This window comes from Pezoporus wallicus, unplaced genomic scaffold (genome assembly GCF_028554395.1).
Source record: "Pezoporus wallicus isolate ANWC-B61680 ecotype Strahan unplaced genomic scaffold, APGP_CSIRO_Pwel_v1 contig_227, whole genome shotgun sequence".
NCBI lineage: Eukaryota > Metazoa > Chordata > Aves > Psittaciformes > Psittacidae > Pezoporus > Pezoporus wallicus.
In genome coordinates, this window is record NW_026635704.1 from 3,931,132 (window position 1) to 3,958,752 (window position 27,621).

A 27,621-nucleotide genomic window follows, 5' to 3' on the forward strand; every position below is an offset into this window, starting at 1 on the left:
TGAAACAGTTTTATAGGAAGCCCACAAGAACTTAGAGAGCACTGTTCAGCATATGCATTGACATATATCCTTATATGTAATAGATATTGCCATATGCTTGCTCACTGGGGTATTATTTAGGAGGATGGATTTTTTTGTGAAATATTGTCTGCAAAGGCATTCTTTCACCTGACTTCAGGATCAAAACTTGACAAGTTTTGCCTTGTCTATTTTAGATGTCTGTCCTGGGATGGCACAAATCACACTCTAGGAGAGTGTGCTGTTTACAAGGCAGTTTAGATAACTGACCTGCGAAGACAGCTACAGTATAACTGCCTAAACCTATGTGACAAGAATCCTACTGCTAGTAAGCATGGATCTCTTTTAGATTGGCTGAAAAGCTTTCTGAAAACAGACTGAGTCCACAGCTTCCAAATATCAAACAAAATCCTATTCTTTCTGAGCTGGATAAGGGCCAGGGCTGAAGTGTCTCAGATCTAGTCCCTGGGTAGCAAACCTAAGCTTAGATCCAAAGATATTGCAGGAAAATGGAGCCCAAGAAGATGGTATCTATCTGCTAGAGGGGAATAAAAACACTATTGACTCTTGAAGTGGGAAATCCTTTCAGTGAATGTGGATGAGAAGGAAGAGCACCACAATGAGCACCACTGAGCCATATTTCTTGTCTTACTCTAAAACCTAGAAGAGAAGTAGCAGAAAGATCATTGTTGTCTAGTGGAGCATTCCTTTTTACAGAGACCTTCTGTTTTTCTCCTCCCAATGGTTCTGCTTGAACACCTCTGCAGACTTAAGGAACAAGTGGCATCTGGTGATTGACCGCCTTACAGTGCTGTTTTTGAAATTCCTGGAGTATTTTCATAAGATGCAAGTCTTTGTGTGGTGGCTGTTGGAGCTGCACATCATCAAAATAGTTTCTTCTTACATCATCTGGGTCACAGTGAAAGAGGCAAGTAAACACCCCCTGTAAAAATCTTACCCATGGAGGAGGCTTGTCAGCATCTGCATGCAGTGGCATACCCAAGTGTGTAGGGACATGCTTCCTCATGTCAGGCCTCACTAAAATTGTGGGAACCAGCTGAGCTTGTCAGTTGCTGAAGAGCTGCCTTGATATCTTCTTCCACAGTGATGCTCTGTCTGCCTAGATATTCTCGTGCTTCCCCTTTTCTCTATGCACTAAGGTTTTATAAGTCTAATTCTTTAGATTCAAGAGACGTAATCCCTCCTACTCAAGGTACTGTGGGCATCATCCAGGGATAGAGGGTGTAGAAAAGTTTTAGCATCTAGAAGATTTACTTGAATAGCCTGGTGCTGAAGAAACAGGAACATGGAAATAGGTGTAAAGAAAAAGGGAGCAACACATTTAGCTGTGCATTTGGTGTGGGCAGTATGAGTTCTCTACCTGACATAGCCATTCCTTGAACAGGGTAGCAGGACGAAATTCACTGGAAAACACCAAAATATCAAAATAATATATTTTCAAATATCAAAAATACAAAAAACAAAGTGATAAATAAAAAATATAAAACCCAAATAAACAAAATGCCTCATATCTTTGGGGGGAAAAAGCTCAAGAGGATGAAGCTGGGCTCCACAGATGCATGGATCTGTATCATATGTACTAAAGCAGCAGAAATAGCATATGGTCCTTCATATTTCATGTGTTTTTGTAGGGTGGGTATGCAGTTTTGACGGTCTAATAATATTAATATTATGTAGGAGATAAAGTTTTTCCAAAACTGAATGTCAAGCCTTTCCTTCTTCACTTACCACTTTGTGTCTGTGTTATTGTGAATATTATTGTATTTTTTTGTTCCTTTTTTTTTCTCACAGTTTCTCTATGTCCCCCTTTTATTTATTTTTTTTATTATTATTTTTTTATTACTATGGAAAAGGTCAGACTTTCTCAATTCTCTTGTTACTCCATGTAATTTCCATACTGTTTTTGTGCTTTCAGGTGTCTCTGTTAAACTTTGTGTTTTTAATTGCCTGGGCTCTTGCTTTGCCATATGCTCAGTTTCGCCCACTGGCATCAAGTATCTGCACTGTTTGGACATGTGTGATTATTGTCTGCAAAATGTTGTACCAGCTCACATCTATTGATCCCAGCACTTTTTCCAGTAACTGTACATTGGTGAGTACAAGTGCATATTAAAAAGGTTTGGTTTGCTGCCTTCTTCAGTGAAGAAGAGCAAAAGGAGCATATCAAGTACCGAAAACTACAGTTCACCTGATGTATTATTGTTGATTATCATTCCCTCCCCAAGCAGCCTTAAACTCATATTTTTATAAACTGTTGCATTTTCTTTTTAGCCAGGAGAGAATGAAACTAAGGTCAATTTAGAAGAACTCAAAACCTCAGTCCTTTACAGTGGGCCAGTTGATCCTGCAGAGTGGGTTGGATTGAGGAAGTCTTATCCCCTACTTGTGTATTTACGGGTAACTTCTTTAATTATCTGCATTGAGATTTTTTAATTATTATTATGTATGATGAAATTAACAATGTCTTTGAAATAAATCATGTGACACACACACACAAAAAAATGTTATGCAGGCCATTGACAGAAGTAGAGAGGGGAAGAGAGAGTAGAAGGCTATATCTGTTACACAGGACATTCAGTACCAATTAAGATAATCTGCATGTAGAAATATGGCTTTCTGACTCTGCCATCTGTTAAAAGCACTCTAAGAAATGTGATGTTTAAGAACTCTTAAGTAATTAAGAAGTACATTGCTTTCAGGTGTCAAAGGACTGATGGGTCTAATTGAAGTAATTGACTTGAATGACGGTACATGCCATAAGCAGTTAATTTTTTTAAGTGCTTATTCCTTAGCCACAGCTTAGGAAATATAATGAGTTAAGGGACTAGTTCATTCAGACACTAGTAAATGGATGTCTTTTGTTTTTCTTCTTGGTTTTGGTTGATGCCTGTGAGCAATATTTTATTATTCCTGACTTGATTAAAAAACCCTACTTCCAATAAAAATGAGCCAGCTCCTGGGGCAAACCTTGCATTTCTCTTCTTAATTTAAAGAATCTCCAAAATTTTATATACACAGTGTAAGCTTGTCAGAAATTGGTTGACTCAACAACAGCAAGTTTTGGTCTAACAAGATTTATTCCTCCTTTCTTTCCTGAGAGCTTACATCTGTGTGCTTTGTTTGTGTAGGGAAGACCTGCCAAGCTCTAGTGGTCAATATATCAGGTCCTGGTAGTACCTTTTGTGTCTCACTCCCTTAACCATGAACCTCTCACAATTAAGAATGTGTGTGGGGAAGAGAAATTACTGACCCAAGAGATCTGCATGAATCTTGAAGTTGCCTAGTATTGTCTGGCTTGCTGCTAGGAGCTTTGCAGCTATAAATAGATAATACTTTGGGATTAGAAATTATTCTGGAAGGATTTTCACAGAGTTACAAAATAAAATGTCTTCTCTACATAGAGAATTGAGTTCAGTGCTGGACCTGAAGGTCCCAGGCTTCAGGTCTTCAAGACACTGAAGACTGGCAGATAGGCTGTTTATTTAAATGGGTGTCCAGGATATATTTACATTACCCAGCATCGTTGCAGTTTAAGGAGGTCGGTGCTTGCCACCTAAATGACTGCAGATGACTTTTTTGTAAGCTTGTATCCTCTGTCTCCTGCAAAGCAAAGCATGGTATCTTGCATACCATGTTTATCCATAGCATGGTATGTAAGATACCATGAGACATGAGGGGGCACATGGATGGGTAAATGCATTTTCCATCACTTTACTTTCCACAGCTAGTATTCATAATAGTATTTTTAATGAATGTCTTTAAATATATCTTCTGAATGTCAGTATGTTTCATCAAAATCCAAGGAGTGGTAGGAACCTTTCTTTGTTTCAATTATAGTAGCAGGGAATAGGTGTCTGTGTATCCTGGTGTGCAGAAGTACTCAGTGGTAACATCCATTTGAGTATTCTTGGGTTTAGGCTTAGCAGAAAATTGCATCACTTCTTGTGGGATTGATCTTTATTTAATATTCTTCTGATTGTGTCTCTTGTAGAATAACTTACTGATGCTGGCTATTCTGGCTTTTGAAGTTACAATCTACCGTCATCAAGAGTACTACAGATGTCGAAATAACCTTACCACACCTGTAACTAAAACCATTTTCCATGATATTACAAGAGCACATCTGGATGATGGACTGGTAAACTGTGTCAAGTATTTCATAAACTATTTCTTCTACAAGTTTGGTTTGGAGGTAAATCACTTTCTTTAGATTATCATTCCAAATATTTCGGTAGTGTTACTTTTTAATACTATCTTGAACAGCTTTTGACAGCTGGATGCTTCTTAGTCATTACTCATGTTAGACCTTGCCACAGTTCATATCTGCTGGTAGTGGTTTTCCTCTTGTTTTTCTTTGTATGTCTTACTTATAACTCAACTTATAACAGGGGGGTCAATGGGCGGAATTGAGGCATACCCTCTCATGAACACACGCATACAGAGGGAACTAGGGACTGCAGGAGCTGAAGGAGGAAGCAGGGGTTACCAGGCCATTGGCTTTGTTTAAGCATTTCTAACTTTCTTTTGCTTTTGGCTGCACAAATACATCCTTCCTTATTATACTTGTTACTACAGTTGTTAGCAGCCTGCAGGAGGGAGAGCTCCAGCAAAGGTTATTGCTTATTGAAGGAGTACTTTCAAAAATATTTGTAGAAATACTGATTTTTCACAACTTTCTATAGCTCTCTGAATAAGGCAATTCCTAGGCTAATACATCCCAGATCTAATCATAATGATTCTCTTGGCCTTTTTATAAAACACTACTACCCCTTGCTACTGAAAAACAGCCAGTCTGAGGATTAAGAATGATTGAAAATTAAAATTAATCAGCAGCCTGTTTCCTTCAGGAAATAAATTTAGCCTCATCCTAATCTGAGGAGAGAAAATCAAAACAGTGAAGTGCACTGAATAAATGATTAACTATGAATTATTGACTAAGTTTGAAACATGCTTCATGGCACAGAGTGAAGGGACTACTTTAAGTGGAGCCAGAGAACAGAAATGCTCTGGGATGCAGACCCTTTAGAATAATGGAGAATTAAAGCTGCCTTACAGGAATTGACTGGATTTGTCTATAGCAAATAGAGGTTGTATGGTCTAAACCTCTTTTCTTTTTGTCTGGTTCCCACATGAGGATATACTTTAGTGGCTGCTGTTCTTAATAGTTCCTCTTCTTTTTCACATATGTAAGTGCTTTCAAAGTGTATGGCTGTATAACATGTGTTTTCTTTGGCAGCAATTAAACATTTACCATGTAGGCTACTGTGACAACGCTCTTTCCATTCTGTATCTTTAGATACCACATAATGGAAAACTGCTTTAGCACTGTATTCACATAGTTGACACTTGTAGAAGAGCATCAAAACTTTTGGGTGTTGGGATGGGGGAGGTTGCTGTTGGAGAGATACAAACTGTTGGAGAGAAACAAGCTTATTGGTTTGCACAGGGTTCCTGCAGTCAGCTCCAGCACATGTGCAAGCGTTCTGCCAGGACCCAGAATAGTTTATCATTGCTGCGTTGACTAGTCATCAGGTTGCAAATGTTGCTTATTTCTTTACTTCTTTTCCAGACCTGTTTTCTTCTATCAGTGAATGTAATTGGTCAACGAATGGATTTTTATGCCATGATTCATGCCTTCTGGCTGATTGCTGTATTGTATAGACGAAGAAGAAAAGCTATTGCAGAGATCTGGCCGAAATACTGTTGTTTTTTGGCATGCATCATTACCTTCCAGTACTTTCTTTGCATTGGCATCCCACCTGCTCCTTGTAAAGGTAAGGGCACTTATCCTTTGTGGACAATTACTGCTGCTTGATTTTGCACAAAAATGCTGGAAAATTGATACATATTTGGAAGAAAAGGATGAAGTAATTGTCTTAAAGTGCTGATTGCATTTTTGTGTGCTTCTGTCATACAGACTATCCATGGAGAAGTGGTAATGCCAACTTCAACTCCAACATCATAAAGTGGTTATATTTTCCAGACTTCATTGTGAGACCAAACCCTGTCTTCCTTGTCTGTAAGTATTTTAGCCCATAGTTGCGAAGTGTTTACACACCCTTTGCTTAAAACATCTATCTAGTGTAATTTGAAGCCAGCATTTTATTTACTCTTCAGTTGAAAACTGGAATATTCTGTGGGAGATTGAATGCTAAGTGTGGCTTTGTATGTAGTAGAAAAATTCAAAGAATTAATATTTTGTGCATGTATTTTCCATATCCCATTTTTAGTAAAGCAGCATCAAAAAGTGTTAATTATTTCCCTTTTTCTAATTTATTTCTCAATAAAAAATCATAGAATATGACTGGTAAAACAACTAAATACATGAATAAATTTCAAATCATGTTAAATGAGTTCAAAAACAGCTCAGTCTTGGAGGTTCAAAATGTGGGAAAACAGCCTGATAACTACATTATAATGTACCACCACCACTCTCTACACCTAAGTTAATAACTGAATTTTTCCTTGCAACCACTGCTTCCTCCTAGATGATTTCATGTTGTTGCTGTGTGCATCCTTACAAAGGCAGACATTTGAGGATGAAAATAAAGCTGCAGTACGAATCATGGCTGGAGACAATGTGGAAATTTGCATGAATCTTGATGCAGCATCCTTTAGCCAGCATAATCCTGTTCCTGACTTCATTCATTGCCGGTGAGACCATGGAACACTTGGAAATTACAGTGCTTTCTTTTTTGTAAAGTTCTGTAGTGTGAAAGTAACTCTCGCAGCTTCCAGTTTTACTTGAAATTTATATTCATGTATGTTCCTAGCTCATAACTTTCACTGTTGCATGAGATAGCAGATAGTTAGCTTCTGGGTAGTCATCTTCTGGTTTAGAAAAGGGCAGATGTAAACAAGTCTTCCTAACACGGCTGATTGTTTTAAGTGCTCCCCAGAGGAATGTTCAGTGCTAAATTTGCCTGAAAGTATGTATTCCCTCTATGAATATCCTGTGGGACAATATTTATGGTGAACTTCAGCACTCTGGTGCCTTCCCCCAAAACACATGCATGTTAAAAGAGTACACTGCAGTCTGAACTCGCCTATGTATACGTTTAATCCCACAAGGTCATCAGTCATGTTCTGCATAGTTGTTGTCTAAGTACAATCAAAGTCAGATATTAGAGACTGCACTTTGTGCTATTTCATCTAGACATAAGAACCTTAAAAGTGTCTTAGAAGGACATCTGCTGTGTCTTCCTGTTTCTCAACATTGCATGTAAAGTTGTTTAAGGATGTGAACAATATAAAAAGGGGGCAGAGACAGCCTGAGACAGTCTGTTCTGGATGGTGTTCAAACAATGGAGCCATTCCTATGGGATCATTTCTGCAAACACAGATTAGCTCAGCTCTTCTGAGTTGTGCTGGGCATATTTTTAATTAAAGTTGTCTCTGAAAGTTTGATGCAATATTACAGGAATAAATGGGAAGAGTAAGATTTCTTAGCTATTGTGTTTTGTCAGACTAGGTATTTGTTTTGTGAATGCATGTTACCAACAGATATCTGAGCGCAAAAGGAATTTAAAACATTGAACTAATGTCTGCCTTTTGCGAATAAACTTTTATTTCTTTTACCAGCAAAGTGCTATCACCAGAAGTCTGTATCAAGATCTTTAAGCTGATCCTGCTGTTTCTGTTAGAAATGGTGGCCAAATCTGTCCTGAAATAGCATTGAAAAGGGAACCATTGAAACACGTTCAATTGACTCATTTGTCCAGTGATTTATAGACATTCCTGAGCAAAGGACAAACAGTTCTTCCCCTTGAGTATATGCAGTCTACACAGTGGATCCAGTGCTCTAGATCTAGTAACATAAGCAGAGAGAAGTCAGTCTCTCTTCAAAATGCTCCATCAAGTAGGAATGATTTCCAAAGACTGACAAACGAGGCTTGGTTGAGAAGAACGTGTAGCAGGGACTGACTTTTTTCTTGCCCCTGTGGTGGTGTCCCTCTTAGCAAAAGCTAATACAGCAGTTGCATCAGGCACTGTGACTGGTCACTTAGAAAGACCATCACTGGTAACATGGTTGCTGGCAGAAAGAAAAGATCAAATTTCCTCTCCTTAGTCCAGAAAAAAAAACAAAAACAAAAACAACATTGTGAGAAAAAGCAACAATTAAACGTAAAACTCCTGTGTTTTAAGTCTGTCTTCAGAAGGGTAAGGAGGCAACAAAATCACTGCTTTTTAAACAGCCTCTTTTGACATCTTTTCAAAGTTCCCTGGAATCTGATATGTATTTCTGGTCGTCTGTAGAAGATATTCCCAAAAGTCAAAGCATTAAAAGTCTGAAGCACAGAGGATGTTCTTTGAAGATTTTGGATGGGAATCACAGTCAGGTTTATAATGGAAAGCAAAGTCCAAGCTGAACTGGCCTGCTGCCTTTCCGCAATCCTTTTGGTTAAGTTCTGTGTTTTGGTTCATATGCATGGTATGCGTCAGCTTGAAGTCATTGGTGGCATCATATCCATTCAAACATACTGCTTGGCATGTGTTGATAAAATGGACCTGTGTACAAATGATTAATTACATGCAACCGTTTGCAGTTTGCATAAAGCATTAAGTATTACTGGTGAAGAGTGCAAAAAGGAGAAAATCAAAGAATACCATTAGTAGTGGTAAGCTGAACAAACTGTGGTCACTTTATACTTGTTCCAGCTAAATACGGAAATCCATGTGACTGTTTCATGTGATAGTTTTATGTTGTGTTTATAAGAAGTAGGATGAAAAGAATAAGGCAGAGAAATGAACATAGCAGGGACATTTTTGTTTTAAAAAATGCATAAAATGAATAGAAACCCATTAATTTCAGGAACAGAGGAAATTCCTTTTTATGATATCCTTTCTTGCAAATACTCAGGCAGGTAAGCTGTGACTTCTTTTTTGTTTGATTGCTTTTAGTGTTAGGTTCCTGCATCTGTAATGGGAACATTCTTGTAGAATGTTGTATATGGATATAAACAGACCTTCCTTTAGTATGAACTGCATAATACATCTTGTGTTCTTCGTGGTATTTTTCTTTCTTGAGCCCTTAAGTGTCTCCTTCAATGATTTTGCTAGGATGCAGGTTTTCCCAGACTTTATATGATGTTGTTTTTGAGAGGCTGCACTGCACATGTGTAATCTTAAATGCCTAATTTGCTTCAAAGAAGCACCAGAAAATGCCTGACAGTCTTTTAAAGTGACTGAATCTTGTATTAGAGGTTGCAAGTTTTTAAAAATGACTCTCAAGCTCTGGAGAGTCCACCGAAGATATACCTCAGAGGAAAATGTATGTGTCTGGCCTCCATCCAAGACAATTTGGAACTGGAAGAGCTTTGTCTAAAAACATTTGTTGCACTTTGCCATGGAAGTTTCAGAATGGTCTAAATATTTAGCAACGTGGACAAGAACTTGGTTCAAAGCTTATCCAATCAAGTGAAATGAAAAATGGCATTTATCCAGAAGTCAGTCAGAAAGAGCCAAACAAATAAGTGAAAGCAACCTGGTTATAAATAAGTTACAAAGCATAAAAAAAAGTAATGCTTAGTATTTATGTGTTTTCTGAGAAGCCCAATATGTATTTACTGCCATGTACAAGTGGCAGTTGCAGTTCAAAGTACACTTCCAGAGGCATCTCCCCTTGAGAAGACACTAGCTGGTCACTGTTCTAGTAGGCTTGGATAAAAAGTTTTAACTGCAATATAAACAGTGGCAGAAAAAGAACGTATTTCCAAATGCTTCATTTTCTTCTCTCTGGAGAACTACTTGAGCTCAGCAATGATAAATACAGTCTAAGGAAGAGATTTCCTGAAAATTTTCTTGTCTTTCCACCCCCAGATTTCTCAGGGGATATGTGCTTGACCCCAAGGGAGAGCACAAGAAAGGGCTTTGAAACAGAAATAAAAACAATAGAAGCAGGGGCTTTTAAAATGAAACAGGATTTAAAGTGACTTCACTGAGGATAATCCTTTCCCACAGTGTCTAATGCTGGAAAATTCTCATATCAGTTCCCAAGCAGTTTTCAGACATTCTCCTAGACATTGACAGGGAAAAAATTTGGGACTGTATTCTACTTTTTTCCTCTTAAGAGCAGAAGGAATATTAGCAGCCAGTCATTGGACTATCCTTGTTAGTACCTGCACCTTGGGAATCGCCAGGTGAGTCAGGTGAAGTCTCAAAGGCTGCTGTAATGCCGTTCTTGGAACTTCACTTCTTCTGACTTTGGTTAGTGAGAGGGGACCTGCAAATCATCATTACAGGCTTCCTCTCATATTTGTTGTATAAAGCAGATAAACATTTTGTTGCTAGTAAAATGAGCCTCAACAAATAGCACAGCTTTGGGTTTGGGAAGTTTTGAAGTGGACAGAAGCATGAAGGAAGGACCTTACTGGTAAGAGAGTGACAGTAAGAGAAAATGAGTCCTGGGAGAGGACTTGACAAAAATAGTAGGGACTAAGACCTATAAGATCTACAACACTAAATTTGAAGAAGCACATAGGGACCTAAGTTTCAGAAGGTTCAGTGTTGCTGTCAGCAAAGGGAAAATCAATGAAACTGCCTTCTGAAGGTTGAAATGGAGTTAAAGAGATGGGCTTTGGGGATAGAAGTTTGGTAAGAAATTAGCAATGTTGGGGTTAGAAGGAGAAGTTGTCTGTGATGTAGGGTCACACAGGCTGCTAAGAATGTAAGGAATTTGAGATAGGAAGGGAACGAAAGAAGAAATTTGGTGAGTAAGGGTAGCTTATAGAATACATACATATATAGACAGAGAGATAATAGTCTGGACGAGAGGGAAAGGGTAGGCATCAGAAGAGGGCTGGGGACAGAGCCTTGGTAATAATATGGACGTGGATAACTACACTCAAAGCAAAACAGGTGGCTGACAACAGAAGGCGGTGAAGCTACATAACAGCAGCTCCTCCAGCATGAAACAGCACTGAGCTATCTTGGTCAGTGCAATAGCACAGCAGGCCCTCACCAGTGTGTAAACAGAAGTGTGTTCTTTCTCTATATATCAAAGCGCTGGCTGAAGACAAACACCTTTCCTCAAAGGGGTCATTGGCTGCAGCATCAGCACCTCTCGGTGCCTGCAGGCAGAAGTTCAGACACTGGACAAGCCACAGCCACACACATCACTGAACATGCTGGGAAGACAGCTACATGTAGAGCAGTCCTTTTTGCAACAGGCTGGATCGTATTACAGTAAAAAATTAATTCCCATGGAAATTAAATATTGAAACAATCATGATAAGTTAATAAAGCTTTACCAAAGAAAAGCGTATGAGCTGATATGGTGAGTCATCTGAGGTTACAATAGCTTTGAGGGATGGATGGAATGAACTTCAGACTTCATCTTGCCTGGTTTTGAGCAAAATGATTCCCAAAATGTTATCCAGAGTATCAGTGGGTTTGCAAATGACACAGTTAGCAAATCAGCATTTTTTATTTTTCATTCATCTTTCAGGTTTATTCTGTATAACTTCTCATTCAAAGGTTATCGTGCTACCAAAAGCCATAGTTTGATGCTCTTGGTACACTGGTGTGTACCAGTACCATCTGAGGTTAATCAGATGTGTGGCTGTATTCATGGCCTACAGCTACATTCTCCCACCTTCGCATTCATCACACCAGCAGTGAGTTGGTTCATAGGTTGAATGGGCAGAAAAAGTATCCCTTCAAAAATTTGCTTTTTGAAACAAGTTCAGAGAGCTAAAGGCAAAGAAGGGGTGGAAGGCAGAGCTGAAGGGATGAAGGGGAGTGTGACTGTCCCCTTGGGAAGCAGCTGCCCAGATTTCCTAAGTGTATTGTCAAATACCACATCCTGAGGGGGGGCTCTCCTCTTTATGACTGGATGTAGACTTAAAGATCACTTAGAAGAGGAGATTTGGAAGATTTAAGTGGCATTAAACTGATGATCTGTGTGGTCTGCAGTGAAAGCATAAAATTATGGTATATACTATCCAAGACAGCATTTTCTGCTGTCTATGAAGAAGTTTTCAAACCGAGGGTAAGCACACTTACTGACCTTCTGTGTTTGTGTAGGGTTTTTTAGCTGTTGGGGCAGCTTTGTGCTTAAGCCTCCCACTGTTGCATTATCTCCAGAGCAAGGAACTGAAACTCCTCACTTGTTAACTTTCTGGGGTTTGAGGCAGAATTTAAAGCTTTGCATCTGAGAATGTGTCAAACTATTTGAGGGGCAATATGTTGAGAAGTCCTCCCACCAACACACATCTTTGTTCCTGCTCTTGCAGCACTTGACCTATTTGTATCATTATAAGCAATTAATGAAAATTAGCAGAATGTGTGACTCCATAGCGTAACAGACAAGGAGTTTTAGCACATTGCAACTGCAAGAAATGTGGTTTCAGGAATGCTTTTATCTACTTGAGACTACTAGAGTGTATGTCTGTTCACTGTGTTTAATGTGATATCCTTCTTGGGTCAGCACAGAGGTGTCTGTGATGGTTGGTGATATTCATTTTAGGTGTCCCCTGGGTGACTTTTTAAAATACAATTTTGTAAGCTATCCACTCCGAGGTAAATTTTTGAGGGCCATTTTTATAGTTGGGTTTCCTTGTAATTGTGTATTTATAAGAATGAGAAAGATCTGTATCTCTAAGAACTACATCATTTGTCACTTGACACAGTTGTATCGCCTGCTGCCTTTTGAGGGTTTTCTTACATCCTGTTTTGTAGTTTGTTTGGTTTAGAGATGTCCAGTGCTATTATGTTTAATATGTATTTTGAAAATGAGAAAAGCGGATATAGTTAGTATTTTAGGTGACTGCTCATATATAGCAAATGGTTAACATAGTGAAGAAACAGCTAGAATATTGTATTTTCCTATTCTCTCTTAATTTCTGCAAGTTTTAATCTGAGAGTACAATCTGCTGTTAGACTGTGACTCAACCAAATGTCATGTGTATATGTTGGAAAGTTTGGATCCAGCCAGTTCTTTTAAGTGTTAGAGTCCATTTTTATTAAGATAATTGTTCTTCAGTTAATTCAGATGCATTCTGGGCTTTTTTCAAAAGATGCCAATACATCTTGTTGGTAGCAGCGGACAGGATTTTTGAAACATTGCAATTGTTAGAGCAGTGTCAGGAATGTGATCTCTTCTTAGCCATCCTACACATCAAGAGTTGTTATTAAAGGCACACCAAATGTGGTGGCTTTTTCCTAGAGAAATAGCAAGAACACCATTTCCAGGGCATGTTAAAATAGTGAAGATCTGTTCAACTGATGTCTTATGCCTCTTTATTTTCTTATTGTATATTGATTCTTTGTTAATGTTTTATCACCCAAAACCCAGTAGCATCTCTAAAGTCATGCCATTTTTAGATTTTACAGAAAGTAGTCCATAAATTTCTTAAATGTCTGTGGGAAATAAACATAAAGGAGGTTTCTTGTTACCTTTTGTTAGATGCCTTTCTGGTTGGCTTCAGCAAGTGAAATGTATAATGCAGGCCTATAAATGTGTGACTATAACTACATACTCCTAGAAAGTTCTGAACCTGAGAACATCAAGCAGCAGGGGCCTTTTTATGTGGCTTCATACAGTGCATTTAGTTAATTTACTCCATACATGGTTTGGCTTAGGTACGCATGTACTCCTATAGTTCTGTCTCCCTGGCTGGTTTCCTGTGAAATCTGGTTTCGCAGCCTGGGTGAACATACCCTGAAAACACAGTTACACCTGAAATCAAAACGCTAAATAGGAGGAAACTAAGAATTAGTTGGTTTTTCAATGTTAGCTATATGTAATATTCAGTATTGTCTTTGGCAGATACTCTTATTTGAAAGCTCACTGAGTCAATATGAAGTCAATATTTTAAGGAATCAGAAAATACCAAATTGTTTCTCACTCTTTCCCACTGCGGGCCAAGCTGATTTCAGATACCTCTATCTCGTAGCTTCCTGGCAAGTGTTCCAGTAAATTCTATCATATTTATGTTGTGTAGAAACCGTTTACCCCTTAAAAATTCTACATTGATCTCCACTGGAGAAAGATATTTTTAGTAGCTGTCAGTGAAAGGCTGAATTCCCTAGAAGTCATCAATAAATACAGAACTGTTTGCAGTGGTGTGCTGTAGCTGGCTTTTTCAGATAGATTTACTGTAATATGCTCAGACCTCTTAAAATATGATCTCAGCTTTTAAATTACATATGTAGCATTGCCAGATCATATCACTTTATCATGAATTTTGGTGAGAATGTTTTCCACCCTTTTATGATGCAAGGCTTGATCTTGCATGATGCAAAGTTACCTGACAGGGGGTAGCTTGTGCACGAGAGAGCTAGAATGGAGCATATGAGCCAGGCAGACCCATGAATGAGCTAGACCTACTGACCTTGGTATTAGTCTTGAGCAAGTGCGCAAGTGCTGATGTGGGATGAGAATGCTTAGAAGACCTGAGCTGATGAGTATCAACCAATAGCGCAGAAGAGGAAAGGTAGCATTGCCCTCAGAAAAAATTCACTTTTTCTCCTTCTTTTGCTTCCAGGTCCTACTTAGACATGTATAAGGTGATAATATTTAGCTACCTCTTCTGGTTTGTGCTTACTATAATCTTCATAACGGGAACCACGAGGATCAGCATATTCTGCATGGGCTACTTGGTAGCCTGCTTTTATTTCCTTCTCTTTGGTGGAGATCTGTTGCTGAAGCCCATCAGGAGTATTCTGCGTTACTGGGACTGGCTGATTGCCTACAATGTCTTTGTGATCACAATGAAGAACATCCTCTCAGTAAGTAGATGCTGCGTTTCCTCTTCCCTCAGCACTCTGGTTTCATTGGAAGTGTGCATAGTGCATTGAGTGATCATTAAAAATCCTTTTCAGGGCCACAGCCTTCTCAAGCACAAAGCAGGCTCCATTTTAATTCAGGAACTGCAAGTGCTTATCCAGGGAATGGTAATGCATGTACATTACAGGAAGATATGCACATGGGTATGCAGCTGAGCTCTGTGAAAACTCTCAAGCTATTTTCAAAGGCCCATGCTCTGCTTTCTTTGCCTAGTAAAGTCTCTCCTTAGGAGCTTTGTGAAAACCTTAGTGGAGTGAGAAATGAGTAAGAAGTGCAAGATTAGTCATACCATTGATAAATAATGCACATTTAATTAAACCTTTTATTTTAAACTGGAATGTTCAAACCTCGTACTAGGTGCAGTTGTCTTTTGATGTAATGTAATTAGTGAAGTTGACAACAAAATTACAAGCTGCATTCCCTTTTCTACAAAATAGTCAAGGTTTGCTTATATAAATTAACTTTTTAGAGCAGATTCTTGCAGTAGCACTGATAGGTGATTGAGACAAGCCAGTAATTTAAATATTTTTGAAAGACAAATTTAGATTTATTCCTGGCAATTGCTTTTTAGCTTTGAACATTTTTAGTGCTGGACTGAAAAGAGCAGACATTTTTCTTTTTACATTTATATAAGTCACTGTATTGAAAAAAATTGATTTATGGGTAGTTTGAATTTGCAGCTGTTCTGAGTGGTTACATCTGTGCTTCATTTTATGCTTGGGAATTCAGTGGAGCTATGCGTGTGTTGAGTTTGTCCATGTAGTTTGCAAGATTAAGTCAGTGATTTATAAAAGTTGCTTAGCTGTCACATCACATCACGTGCCAGACGTATCACTTTCTCTGCAAAAACACAAACAAAACTCACATACCTCCTATTTCACTGATAATTGAAAAAACAAATTCTTGCTGTCTAAAAGTGATGTGTGTCACGGGTAAGGGCACTCTTTCTTCTAATCTCTGTTTTAATAAGGAGATATAATACAGCCAAGGGTGGTCACAATATTCTCATGTAATGGAAAGAGGTAGAACTTTTCTTATCTTTATTCCTGCTATGTCTTGTTATATGAAATTGTTGTTCTACTTTCCAGATAGGAGCATGTGGCTACATTGAATCATTAATTAAGAATAGTTGCTGGTTGATTCAGGCATTTAGCCTGGCTTGTACAGTTAAAGGCTACCGTATTCGTAAGTATAGCTCATTTTTCGTTATAATTTTATATAAATAATCACCTTCAAAATCTCCTACAATATTTAAGTCATGCCCCCTCCAAATATACTACATTGGGAAAAAATCATACCTGTAAATTCAGTTAATACAGCTTCATCCTCCATTTAATAGCAACACAAAATATTGAAAATATTTATAGAACCAAGTGGGATACATATGCAGAGAAAACTGTGAGCACCCCTAAAAACATACCCACAAGCAGCATTTCCTGTAAATGGACAATTTGGTGATACAGATGCTTGAGGCAGTTTCCCTGTATATGCAGGAGATGTGATAATTAAGGGTATAGTTTCACTGTACATCTTGAGCTAAAATTTCAGCTCACCATCACTGAAAGGAGAGGGCACCTTTTCCCATCTGCAGAGTCCCACTCCTCCTTGTCTGCCAGGTTCAGTTGCTCAAAGGGTAAACCAGTTCAGCTCACTGAAATGGCAGGGGCTAAACCAGCATAAAAGTGGAAATTTTTTGCATGTATAGTGAGTTAAGGCAATTTTTTTTGGAGTGGATAGTCTATGTGGATGGAGGTGAGAGAATGGAAGAACGAGGTATGGAGAGCAAGACACTTCACCTCTTAGTGAGATATTAATTTGGTTCCATTTTGTCCTGACACCCTAGATTGACAATTTGAAAACACCGGGGGGGGGGGGGGGGGGGGGGGGGGTATGAGAGTGGGTGTTTAGGGTTTTTTATTGAATTTAAAGAACAGCTTCATCCTGGTGAGTCTTCAGACTTGCCTTCATGTCTGATCCTAATAGATAAGTGAGGAGTAGGAGAAAAGAAAGGAAATACGAAGACACAAATTCATAAGATAAATGGTGACCTGTAGTTCTTGTAATATCTAAAACTTTTTGAGCATCAACAGAAACTTAAACATAGGTTTCTGACTCCCCGGAGGATGGGCAGAGCAGGCTTTGAAGCTCTTGGAGCTTGACCTTCTAGACCTATTACACTGGCTTGCTTGATTGTAAAGCCAGCTTCGAGCCAGAGTCTGTCCCTTGACTCCTTCTACTCCTTTCTATAGGGCAGCATAAGCCATTTAGTTTATAGTCTAGCTCCACAAACCCACTTTTAATTCCTTAATATTCCCAAGAGAACTGTCTTTTAGAGAAGAAAAAAAGGAAGGAAGGAAGAAAGAAATAGCCCAAGCCAAAATCTAGAGGTAGGACGAATGGGATTTTCTCTCTGCTTGTCTCATTCTATCCCAAAGGAAGTAATTTTGTGGTTTCAAATATTTTTTCTCTTATGCAATGGAAAGAAACATTGAAATAGTTGCAGAAAGGAAAAATAAAAATACTAGGTGATGGCAGTCAAAAAATTATTTTGACAAAAATAAACCCCTTTTTCCTCATGTTGATAGCGTTTTTAATAGGAAAATGAGACAAATAGTCACTTGAAATCAAAAAAAAAAAACAAGAGAGACATGCCATTTTAGAAAGTACCGAAATCAGATATTTCAGGCTAACAAAAAATACTCTTTTCCCATTCTTTGTTTTCAAGCACTTATTAAGATAGGGTGAATTTGTTTGCTCATGGTTCACTTTTGGGGAATTCTCAATTGTTGTGAGATATCTCATTGTTGGAAGTTTTCCAGGTTCCTCTAACAGAAAATACAGTGTACTTCAGATGGAAATGCATGGTAGTTGTCTTAAGAAAAATCTAATTCAAGTACTTCAAATAATTTTAAAGGCTAAGATTATTTAATTGATTAAACATTATAAAAGAATATTTAATACAACAGTCCTATGCTAATGTTACCTTTTCCCAGCAACCAACAATCTAGATTGTAAACTTCCCAGCGGAGAGGCAGGAATCATTTGGGACAGTATATGTTTTGCTTTTCTGCTGCTGCAAAGAAGAGTCTTCATGAGTTACTACTTCCTGCATGTGGTTGCAGATATAAAAGCTTCTCAGATCCTAGCATCAAGGTAACACAAAGTTTTAAAAAGTTGAACAGCTCAAGTCTGTCATGGCTATGGTACTTAACTTGTTTACAACAAAAGAGTCCTTTAACACTGATTTAAACAATCCATTTAAACAATCCAACAATTCATAATTGCAAAGCCAACTCTGACTAAGCACACATGAGAAAACAAATTAATTGAGAATCTGATAGAAATGAAACCATCTTTCCTACGAAATACCCATTTGATACCCTTATTAAAAGCTGTGAAAGTTGATGTATGTTGCATCATTCTCTCAACATCAATATGTATAGGAGCAAACACTGAGTTTCTACACTTTGGAAAGAAAACACTCTACTATCAGAGCCTGTTTGAGACAATGGGTCTTAGAAATCATGACTCACATGAGGAAGAAGTACAGGTAAATTATGACACCTGGCTAGGGAAGAACTTCGGGAAGACACTTGGAAAGTGTAACATCACTGAACACTGAGGTATGGCAAGGAACTATCACCCTCTTTGGGCCCATTACTTACACTTTCCCAGAAGCATCCACTCACAGCTATGACTGGCGCAACCATTTTCTGGCTTTTAATGAGAAGGCAGATCAGGAATTAAATTCTGGTCTTAATTTCAGTGAGATTTCTAAGGAATTCTTTTTGTCAATTTGGATTAAATATATTGGTTTGAATTTAGACAGCGTGGTCTAAGCTTGTATTTTAGTTAAAGTTAATATCATGAAATACAAATTCCTCTCCTAAATATGGTTAAATTGTGATCTAAACAATAACAAAGAGGATGCTGTGAGTTTTCAATAGTCCATAAGAATGTAAGAGTGATCAAGTTGCTAAGGAAGGCAATGTCATGCCTTGTACTTTGGCATATTTTGGGACAATAATGATTACCAGTATTGATTATATTCCTTTGAAAAAATGTAGTTGTGGTTATCCTGCATATTACATGGGAGAGTCGTTAATCTTGCAGAAAACATGGTTGAAAAATTAATTAGTAGTTAACTTCAGAATCTATAGCTGTTCTTACTGAATTCCTGACAAAAGAAAGGCTTCAAGTCAGTGCTACTTATTTGAGATAGACTCTCTTTTAGAGTCTTCAAGAGCCAACGAGTGAATGAGAAGGAACAGCCAAGACTTGTGATCTGGACATGCAAATCAATGAGTTGGTTAAATTTCTAATGAAACGGAGTTAGAAGCTGTATTCTTTTGGCACACTAGAAACTTGCTCAAGGATTTGTGTCATCAGATTGAAAGCACTGGAGTGTTCACAGAGTAAAAGTGAAGCTGAAATTCATTGTGGCCCTGTATAAAACTGGACTTTGATCACAACTTCCACAGGTGCTGAGGCAAGGAGATGAGGTGACTGACTATAAATAAAATGACTGTAACCACCGAATATCTATAAAGACCAAATCCTGGAGGTGTGGAAGAAGTCATACCTCACCCTTGAGCTTACTTATGTTTTGCGGTTTTAAGGGTTGGAAACTGAATTCCTTGAGCAGCTTCTAGAGGCCGTATGGGGGTCACAACATTTAGCTCCCAGTCTTGAGATGATTGACTGGATAGGTATTTGAATTATGGAGTAAATGATAACTTCTTTCAGGCCTTAGATTAGTTGTGTTTGATATAGAGCTTATGTACAGAGGGAACTCTGTGACTAGCTGGCATAGGGGAAACTTAGAAATATTTAATGTTTCGTCTTCTTTTTAACTTTCTTCTTCCCCCATTTCTGCTATAGGGGTGCTGAGCTTTTCCAGGCTACAATTGTCAAGGCTGTAAAGGCAAGAATTGAAGAGGAAAAAAAATCAATGGATCAGCTGAAAAGACAGTATGTATTTAAAGTATTTTTATAGAGATACCTACATAATATGTCACTGATCGTTGATACTTATCTAGCACCTTCTTTTGTAGAAATGCAGATTAGGTTTTGAAGTATGATTTTGCAATTATAAAAAATGCTCTCTGGGCATTCAGAGGTCTTAGATATTTCAAAATTATGTAGTTTTAGAGTCGTGTTTTCCAAAGAGACAACATACTGCAGAATATAAATTTGCATTTAAACACAATTACATTTCTAGGACCAGTGGCTGTGAGGTTAACGTAAAGAATCAAAGTGCAATGTACTGACTAACCTGTTCCTTGGTGAGCCTGAAACTAATGGAAACAGATGTTTCCTACAGTGACATTGCCACCCCTGCTTATTCTGAAGGTTCTTCTAAACCCTAGAAATACAGTGATGATAGGTTAAGAAGATCAGCTTTTCACTGTTCCACACCTGAGTGTCATAGCAACATGACCATATAGTCTTCTGTTAAATACAGGGCTGGGAGGAGATTTTTTTCTGTTTTCTTTCCATTCACTAATTCCCCTGCTGTTCTCTCAGTGTGTCTTTCACTATCTCTCAGAAGAGTAGGATAGTCAAATGCAAATCCCTTATGAAACTCTTGAAAAGTGTAGGCAGATTACTAATCAGAAGTGAGAACATTAACCCTATCTCACCTGAAGGTGCAAGCCTAGATGCTTAGAAAATAGAAGGCTGAGACATGGGAACTGGGTTACCCCCCCCCAAAAAAAAAAAAAACAACCCAAATCAAAAAATACAGAAATTGCAATAGCAAGGGCCCTAGTTTGAGAAGCCGTAGTTAAGAGTCACCTAGACAGACTGAAATCACTATGTGCTAAGGAAGCTGAGTACCATCCTGGCCCTGCTTCAATGAATGGGAATATTCTCATTGACTTTACCATTATTAGGATTTTGTTCTACATATCTGTATTCCTAGTAAAAAATGCTGCATGACTTCTCTTTCTGTTTATTTTGTGGTTCCTCTCTAGTGTTTGAATGCAAAACATATATGTTTACCTTCACTGAAAATATTTGCATTCAACTTCACCAGCCTGGAGATATTTTCTCTTTAGACAGGCACTTCTCTTGTATGCAAGCAGCATGTTACTTTTGTAACTGCAAAAAGCTGTCAAAGCTCCTCTACCACTAAGCAAGACAAGTCCTAACTGCTTCTTAACCAGATGTCAAAACCCACTACTGACAGCTTCTTCCACACCTCCATAACTGAATAAGTATCAGAAGGCTGTAGGGACCATGCTATGCTCCCTACCCAGATGCCTGGGGTTTCCCACCCAGTGATGTACTCAGCTATTGCTGGTGCTACTCTATGCTTGAAATAATCTTATACCATTTCACAGGATATGCCTGCCCTGGAAATAAAACTTCTCTGTTAATTCTGCATAGTTTAAGGCCAAGGAGATGATATTGCTTATGGCAATGCCAAAGCTAATCTGTGTTTTTAGGATAATTACAGTTTCTATTTGCAGGATGTCTGACTTCAACAATAGAGGGTGCTTGGTTTATTTAATTCAACTGTACATCAGGCTGGTTAGGATAAAAAGAACCATTAGCATGATGGTAATCTATGATTATGCTTCAGAGCAGGATTAATGACAATGTGGATTGGATATTTCCTTTAGAAATGTTCAAGTGTATGTGTGTATGGATGTGTTCAACACTTGTTTTTCACGGTGGGTCAAAGAGCAAAGATGTGAATCTAATAATATCTTCCGTTTGATAGAATGGATCGCATCAAAGCCAGGCAGCAGAAGTACAAAAAGGGTAAAGAGAGGATGCTAAGCATGACCCAGGAGTCCTCAGAGGGGCCAGAGATCCGGAAGGTTTCTGAAGAAGATGATGAAGGTACCATTAGCTATTGTTATACCATAATTGCATTTGAGCATTAAGGATCTAATAGATCTAATAGCTGGATAAGTGACAAATTGTTCTTCAACACTGTCGGCATGTAACAAGGTTGTTAGCTGAGTATCAGTTTGGAGCTTGATTCAGCAAAGAAAAATGGGGATTTTGTACTGCAAGAAGGTTTAGAGAAAATGGTTTGCTTTGAAATTGCTTTTTGTAACTTCAGGTTGTTGACAAAGCTGAATAGCAGCGGAGGTTTGTTTTGAACAAAGTCATCTGTAACCGACAGTGTTACAAATAGGTAGCAGCCACACTTTTCCAGCAGCATTTTCTGGATGCTCTGAGGTTTTTTCAGTCACTGAAATGTTTGTATACTTTCAAATGTTGTTTAAAACATAGGAACAAATAAAATGATACCCATCCAGTGCCACATTTTTATTGCTGACTTGGCATTATTGCTTAGTGGATTGGAAATTTTTGGAGCCTGAAATACAGTAGGATTTGAGAGGAGGCAAAATATTTCCTTGTTGAAAATTACAGTCAACTGTGACTGTATGTTTTAAAACACAAAACTGCATATCTTAGCTGGTTTAGAGTGGAAGGTTGTTTTAACTGCTGCATAAATCAGTATTTCTGCTTGGTGGTCATACTTCTGAATGAATTTAATGTTGAATGTGTTCAGTAGATCATAGAATCATAAATCTGACATCTGATGTGCTCGTAAAAATTTAGCTCTTTTAAGAGAAATTAAAAAATATTAATCAGTGTAAGAAACATGTTTCTCATTTTGTAAAATTAATATTTGAACATATTTTATTTTAGGAGAAGCAGACAAAGAGAAAGCCAAGGGCAAAAAAAAGCTGTGGTGGCGGCCTTGGGTTGATCATGCTTCCAGTAGGTTTTCTCAATCATCTTACAAATATGTGGATTTAACCCTTATATCCTTGACCAGAATGAAGGCATTCCCATGACATGTTTGTTTTATGCCTGATTTTATGATTGTGACTTGATAGAAGGCTTGGGGTTTTTCAACAAATGATTTCTACTTCCAAGACCTCAAGAAGTGAGTTTAGCCATACTTCGAACTTTTGTGTGTCAGAAGCATAGCTAGCTCATGATACTTGGGGCATTCTCAGAAAAATATTAGATCAGATAAATGTGCCAAAAAAGAGTCTATTTTGGCCTCAACAGTCTCAGTTACCCCCTACTGCAAAGCACAATATATTTAAAAATGAGAAGAAAAAGTTTTGCCAATGAATTCTAAGATTAGTCATAATTTCTTTTTCATATACACACATCATACATCTCTTTTTATAGTTCATCAGTTATTCTACTGTCAGCTGTAGAAATCTGAGCACCATAGTAAAGCAGCAGGACAATTCCCAGGACTACTCTGTGTAGAGCTCAGCTGAATATGTCTCATCACACTTTAATGTTCTGTTGATGCCACTTGTTTTGTTTTTTCCATTTTTTTTTATGTTTATCTGAGAGCAAAAGTATGTTCAGCCTTGTGCACACGAATTTAATAGCTTCTGCCACTCATATCATTGTATCATTATGACATCTTAATTTTTTTGTAGCCCAGCCCAGACATACAGTAGGGTTTTTCCCTTAGTTATTGATTGGGTAAAACAAGAAAACTGAGTAGGCTGCAGTCTCAAATTACATATCCTTCTATTGGATCTTTATGGTAGGAAATCAGACATGAGCTAGTTAATAACCTCTGAAGATTCAAAAAACATTCAAGTGTATAGCACTGATCAGATTTAAATATGAATGTCTGTATTGTGCCTGGTCATTTAGTTTAAAAGAGTTACTCCAAGTAATTCATTTACACATCTAGATACTGCTTCGTTTACCTATGTGTATTTAACTCCATCATATATATTTGCCAACAGCATTTAACAGAATGTCATATGCTTATTTCTATCAAGTCACAAGTAAACTGTGCCTCTATTTTTATTTTTCTAAAGGGCACACTGCCACTTTAGAGAGACCTATCCCTTTTCAAAAGTATCATGAAAATAAACTTGCCCTATTTTTATAAAGGGCAAAAAAGACAAAGAGATCAAAATAATAATTTGGGAGTTTTTACTGTAGAATTTCAAGCTGTGTTGATTTTGAAGGAATGGGATATGGTCTCTTTTTTTATCCACCACTGGTTTTGTAGTAAGAAGAACTGCTCAAGAAGAGATATTGACTTTGGCTTTTACTTATTTCCCCCTCATTATTCAATGTTCTTAGGTGACAACTTGCATTTTGGCATTAAAACAGTGAGCATTCTTGAAATTATTTAATGCAATAATGCAAAACCTTGTGGGAAACATCACAGACCCTAATACTGCAAACAGTGGTTGCCTGCCATGTGATTTGTGTCCGCACTCTCTGAAACACGGCAATGACAGTAGGTGTTCACAGGCACACAAACCAGAAATAGACTGATATCCCCCATCTATCCTTTTTGAAACGCTGTGCTGTATATGCAGCATTCTGCTACACCTGGCTGTTTTTCTCAGTAAATTGTTTTGTGTCTGTGACTGTATATATGTATGTATTGAAGTTGCTCAAGCTTGAGCTTTTATCCCAATTCTAATGTTTATCTTTTTATTGCTATTTTTCTGCCACTTGTTATAATTTTATTATACAGAAAGAAACATAATTTTGTATATCATGGGAATTTAAATATAGTTATAAATTTGGGTCTGAGTAGAACAGATAGGAAACAGCAGTGAGTGTTTCTTCATTGACACTCAGTCACAGTCTCCTTTGTAGGGAGGTATGGCTCCTCTTGTGCTTGTGCTTGCAGAACGACACAAAGATAGCAGGAGTTGGGGCCACATGCTTTGAGGTCCTCAGCTTCTCCTTGGATGCAGAGTTGCATCTGATGTAATGGAAAAGGTGGTGCTTGTACCTGTTCTGGGGAGCTCTTTCCCTCTGGGCACAAGCAGATGATATTATGCCAACTTCTCCTGCATGGCTTCCTTTTTGCCTCCTCCAGCTCATCCCGCAAGGAAAGACTGCAAGTGCCTTTTCTTAGCAGGAGAGACTCCTATTTTTGCAGTAGAAAAGGGGTCTTCAAGGCCAGTCTGGCCATGAATTATCTTACTAGTAAAATCTGGTCTCTTTAGTAATCCTTGTAGGTGACTAACACACTTCTTACTCCATTCTGATGTGTGCAAGAATGCATTATTGCTATTCAATCATACCTTCCTCTTCAGTTGTAAAAGAGATATAACTGCTAAATTACAGTGTCCCCTCAGATACACTTGAAAAGTTCTGGAGGGAGATCACTGTAGGTTTGTTTTCTGCCAGCTCAGCTGTTCCAAGTATGACCAGATACTACTCTGAGGCTTTAAGAAACTGCACTGCAGTAGAAGTTTCCCCTAGATGTCAGACCTTATCCTGCTGATCTTCTAGGTGGACAATTCTTGTTGCTGGTTACAAGATACTCTTTTACGAAAGAGGACAGTAGATTACTGGGTCTCAAGATACATTTATTTCTTTAATGCATTTTAAATGGGTGTTCTTAGAAGGCAGTGCAACAAATAAATTTGCTTGATCTAAGAAATCTCCAAACTTTGTTTTCATCTCATTTAGCAATTAAAACTGCTGAAGTGGTCTGTCTCTCTGTCCATCTGTAGGGAGTTCATTGATGTTAAAAGTCATAACTAGACACATGAGGCACAAAATTCCCTCTGTGAAGGACTTTTAGATGATGAAGTTATGACCCAATAGTTCTGGCAAATTTCACAGTGTGCTTACGCTGAGGTTTCTATGGTAGTTACGTGTGGTCGTCTGTGCACAGGCGACCTGTGTAGAATTCAAGGTATGATTGAATTAAAGCAATTGTTACTTTTCCAGAAACCTATAATGAGGGTTAAATATAATTTTTAATATAAATATATGTTGCTCCATATAGTCAGATTGTGTGACATTTCATCTAAGTAACTCCTTTAAATATTTCAGCTTAAATGTGGAAATTATTTACCAGTTTTACTGCTGAATGTAATGCTGTGATTTTGATTTTTCTCGTGCTCATTACCTCATTTTTCATTTCTTTTCTTTACCTTGTTCATTCATGTAGGCCTGTTACCATCTGAGAAATAAAAACATTGCTTCTGTTCAAGGATATAAGGCCTAGCTTATTCACTGTGCATTTTACTGTATGAAGGTTTCAGAACCTTTCTGAATCCATGGGCAAAAATTTGAAACTCATTTGTGATCACAGTAACAGAATCCAAGTGATTTGTTTTAAACAAACCAAGGTTTTCCATTACCTCATCAAAGCTTAACTGTTTGAAGATAGCATTAACTAATACCATCCTGTTCCATAGTTTAAAGGATGCCTCAGCATTTTAAAGAGAAGTTCTGTATTTTTTGTCCAGTGGTACTGTTCGTGTAAATTCAGTTACCTACCTGCTGGGCTTTTTGTACCCCCTCATATAACTATCAGTTCCAAATTAGTTTAGACTGAACTGCCATTTTTTTTTCTAAAAAATGTAACCTAGTAACTTGGTACATACACTTCAAGTTTTTTCCTTATGTTTTCTTCTTCTGGTGATGTTTTCTTTAGTTCTTGTATACTTCTCATCATGCCCAAAATATCACAGACTAACATCAAATAAATTGTCTGACACCTTTTCACCTCTTTCTTCTCTCTTTTCACCTCTCCTCATTATGAATTTTTAAATGACTGACTGGCTGCTCATAGTTCTTTGGGCAGGTGAGAATAGAACTTTTCAAGAAAATAAGCAAATATTTTGTTTCACTTAGTGGTCAGAAGTGGAAATTATTATTTGTTTGAGACGGACAGTGAAGAGGAAGAGGAAGAGGAGAAAAAAGAAGAGGAAGAGCCTCGAAAAAAATCTGCATTTCAGGTACTTTATGGTAATTTGCTTTCTAGTTGACATCTGGAAAAAAATGTAGGCTTCTTGTGACATTGGCACATACATTAAAGCAGCCAGTACATCTAAAGTAGACCTGAAAAGTATTGGAAATGAAATTTCTTGCCAATTTAAAATGCAAGTTTGCCTGTTTTAAGCATGGCCAGATTCCTGCAGGAACTATAGTGAAATCGTATCTTCATTCGCTTGTGCCTGAGCAAACCAAAAATACAAAACCAAAAGTGAAGTATCTGAGCTTTCTTTTTTCTGTGTTTCAATAAAGACAAGTGAGGAAGCTGACTTGCCTCTGGCAGTGCTGTACGATGCTTCAGTGGTTTTCTGGTTTTGAGTAGATCTTATCTTTCCATGAGGAAAAGATCCCCAAAATTAGCAATTTTTCATGGAAAAGGATACATCCTTTAAAAAAAAACATAATTTTATTATTGATCCCAGCGGACCAGAAAAATATATCCTTGGTTTAAAAAAATGCTTAATGTTTAAAATAATAAACTTAGACCACATCACTTTCTCTCCTTTCTTTTTTCAGGATAGTGTTAATTATTATGTTTGCTTTTTAAGTGACAGACTGTGTTGAAGTAAGAGGATATTGTGATGTTAAAAAGACAGCTGAAGTTTCCTGAGTTACTACATATTCCTACTGTCTTGATGTTAGACAGGACCAGGTGTTGAATCGCCTGGCTTAAATTAAGAACTTGGGTAAAGACGTTAGTGAAACGGCCATGCAAATAGGATTGCTTTAATCATCTTTAAGATTAAAGATTTACTCAATGAATAATTCTCAGATATACCACAGAGCCTTTTCAGGTCTGTAACTTCAAAAGCTTAAGCAAACAGGTAGCTTTTTGCAGATGAGTTATTCCTATCCGGATACAAGCTCATGTCATAGCGGAACTGATGCATTACTGAAAGGCCAGCCCAAGCAAGAGCCCAAAATTGCTTCCATGCTCTTCTATTCATTATTACAATATCTTCCAAACAGAGATTCTCAGATGACATTACTAAATTACAAGAAATATTTTATGTAATCCATTGATACATTGT

General features: G+C 37.8%; 1 protein-coding gene across 1 annotated transcript in view; it reads left to right on the plus strand.

The window, feature by feature from the left end:
* The window catches only part of PIEZO2 (piezo type mechanosensitive ion channel component 2), a 295,110-nt gene that overhangs the window by 227,153 nt on the left and 40,336 nt on the right, over positions 1 to 27,621 (plus strand). Inside the window, exons 21-34 of the mRNA XM_057397456.1 lie at positions 786 to 946; positions 1,955 to 2,131; positions 2,311 to 2,436; positions 4,031 to 4,231; positions 5,609 to 5,813; positions 5,957 to 6,058; positions 6,528 to 6,693; positions 14,526 to 14,769; positions 15,916 to 16,012; positions 17,821 to 17,980; positions 19,709 to 19,798; positions 21,555 to 21,676; positions 22,499 to 22,570; positions 26,450 to 26,553. Of these exons, the coding sequence (XP_057253439.1) occupies positions 786 to 946; positions 1,955 to 2,131; positions 2,311 to 2,436; positions 4,031 to 4,231; positions 5,609 to 5,813; positions 5,957 to 6,058; positions 6,528 to 6,693; positions 14,526 to 14,769; positions 15,916 to 16,012; positions 17,821 to 17,980; positions 19,709 to 19,798; positions 21,555 to 21,676; positions 22,499 to 22,570; positions 26,450 to 26,553 (2,027 nt within the window). The remainder of the gene's footprint in view (positions 1 to 785; positions 947 to 1,954; positions 2,132 to 2,310; positions 2,437 to 4,030; positions 4,232 to 5,608; positions 5,814 to 5,956; positions 6,059 to 6,527; positions 6,694 to 14,525; positions 14,770 to 15,915; positions 16,013 to 17,820; positions 17,981 to 19,708; positions 19,799 to 21,554; positions 21,677 to 22,498; positions 22,571 to 26,449; positions 26,554 to 27,621) is intronic.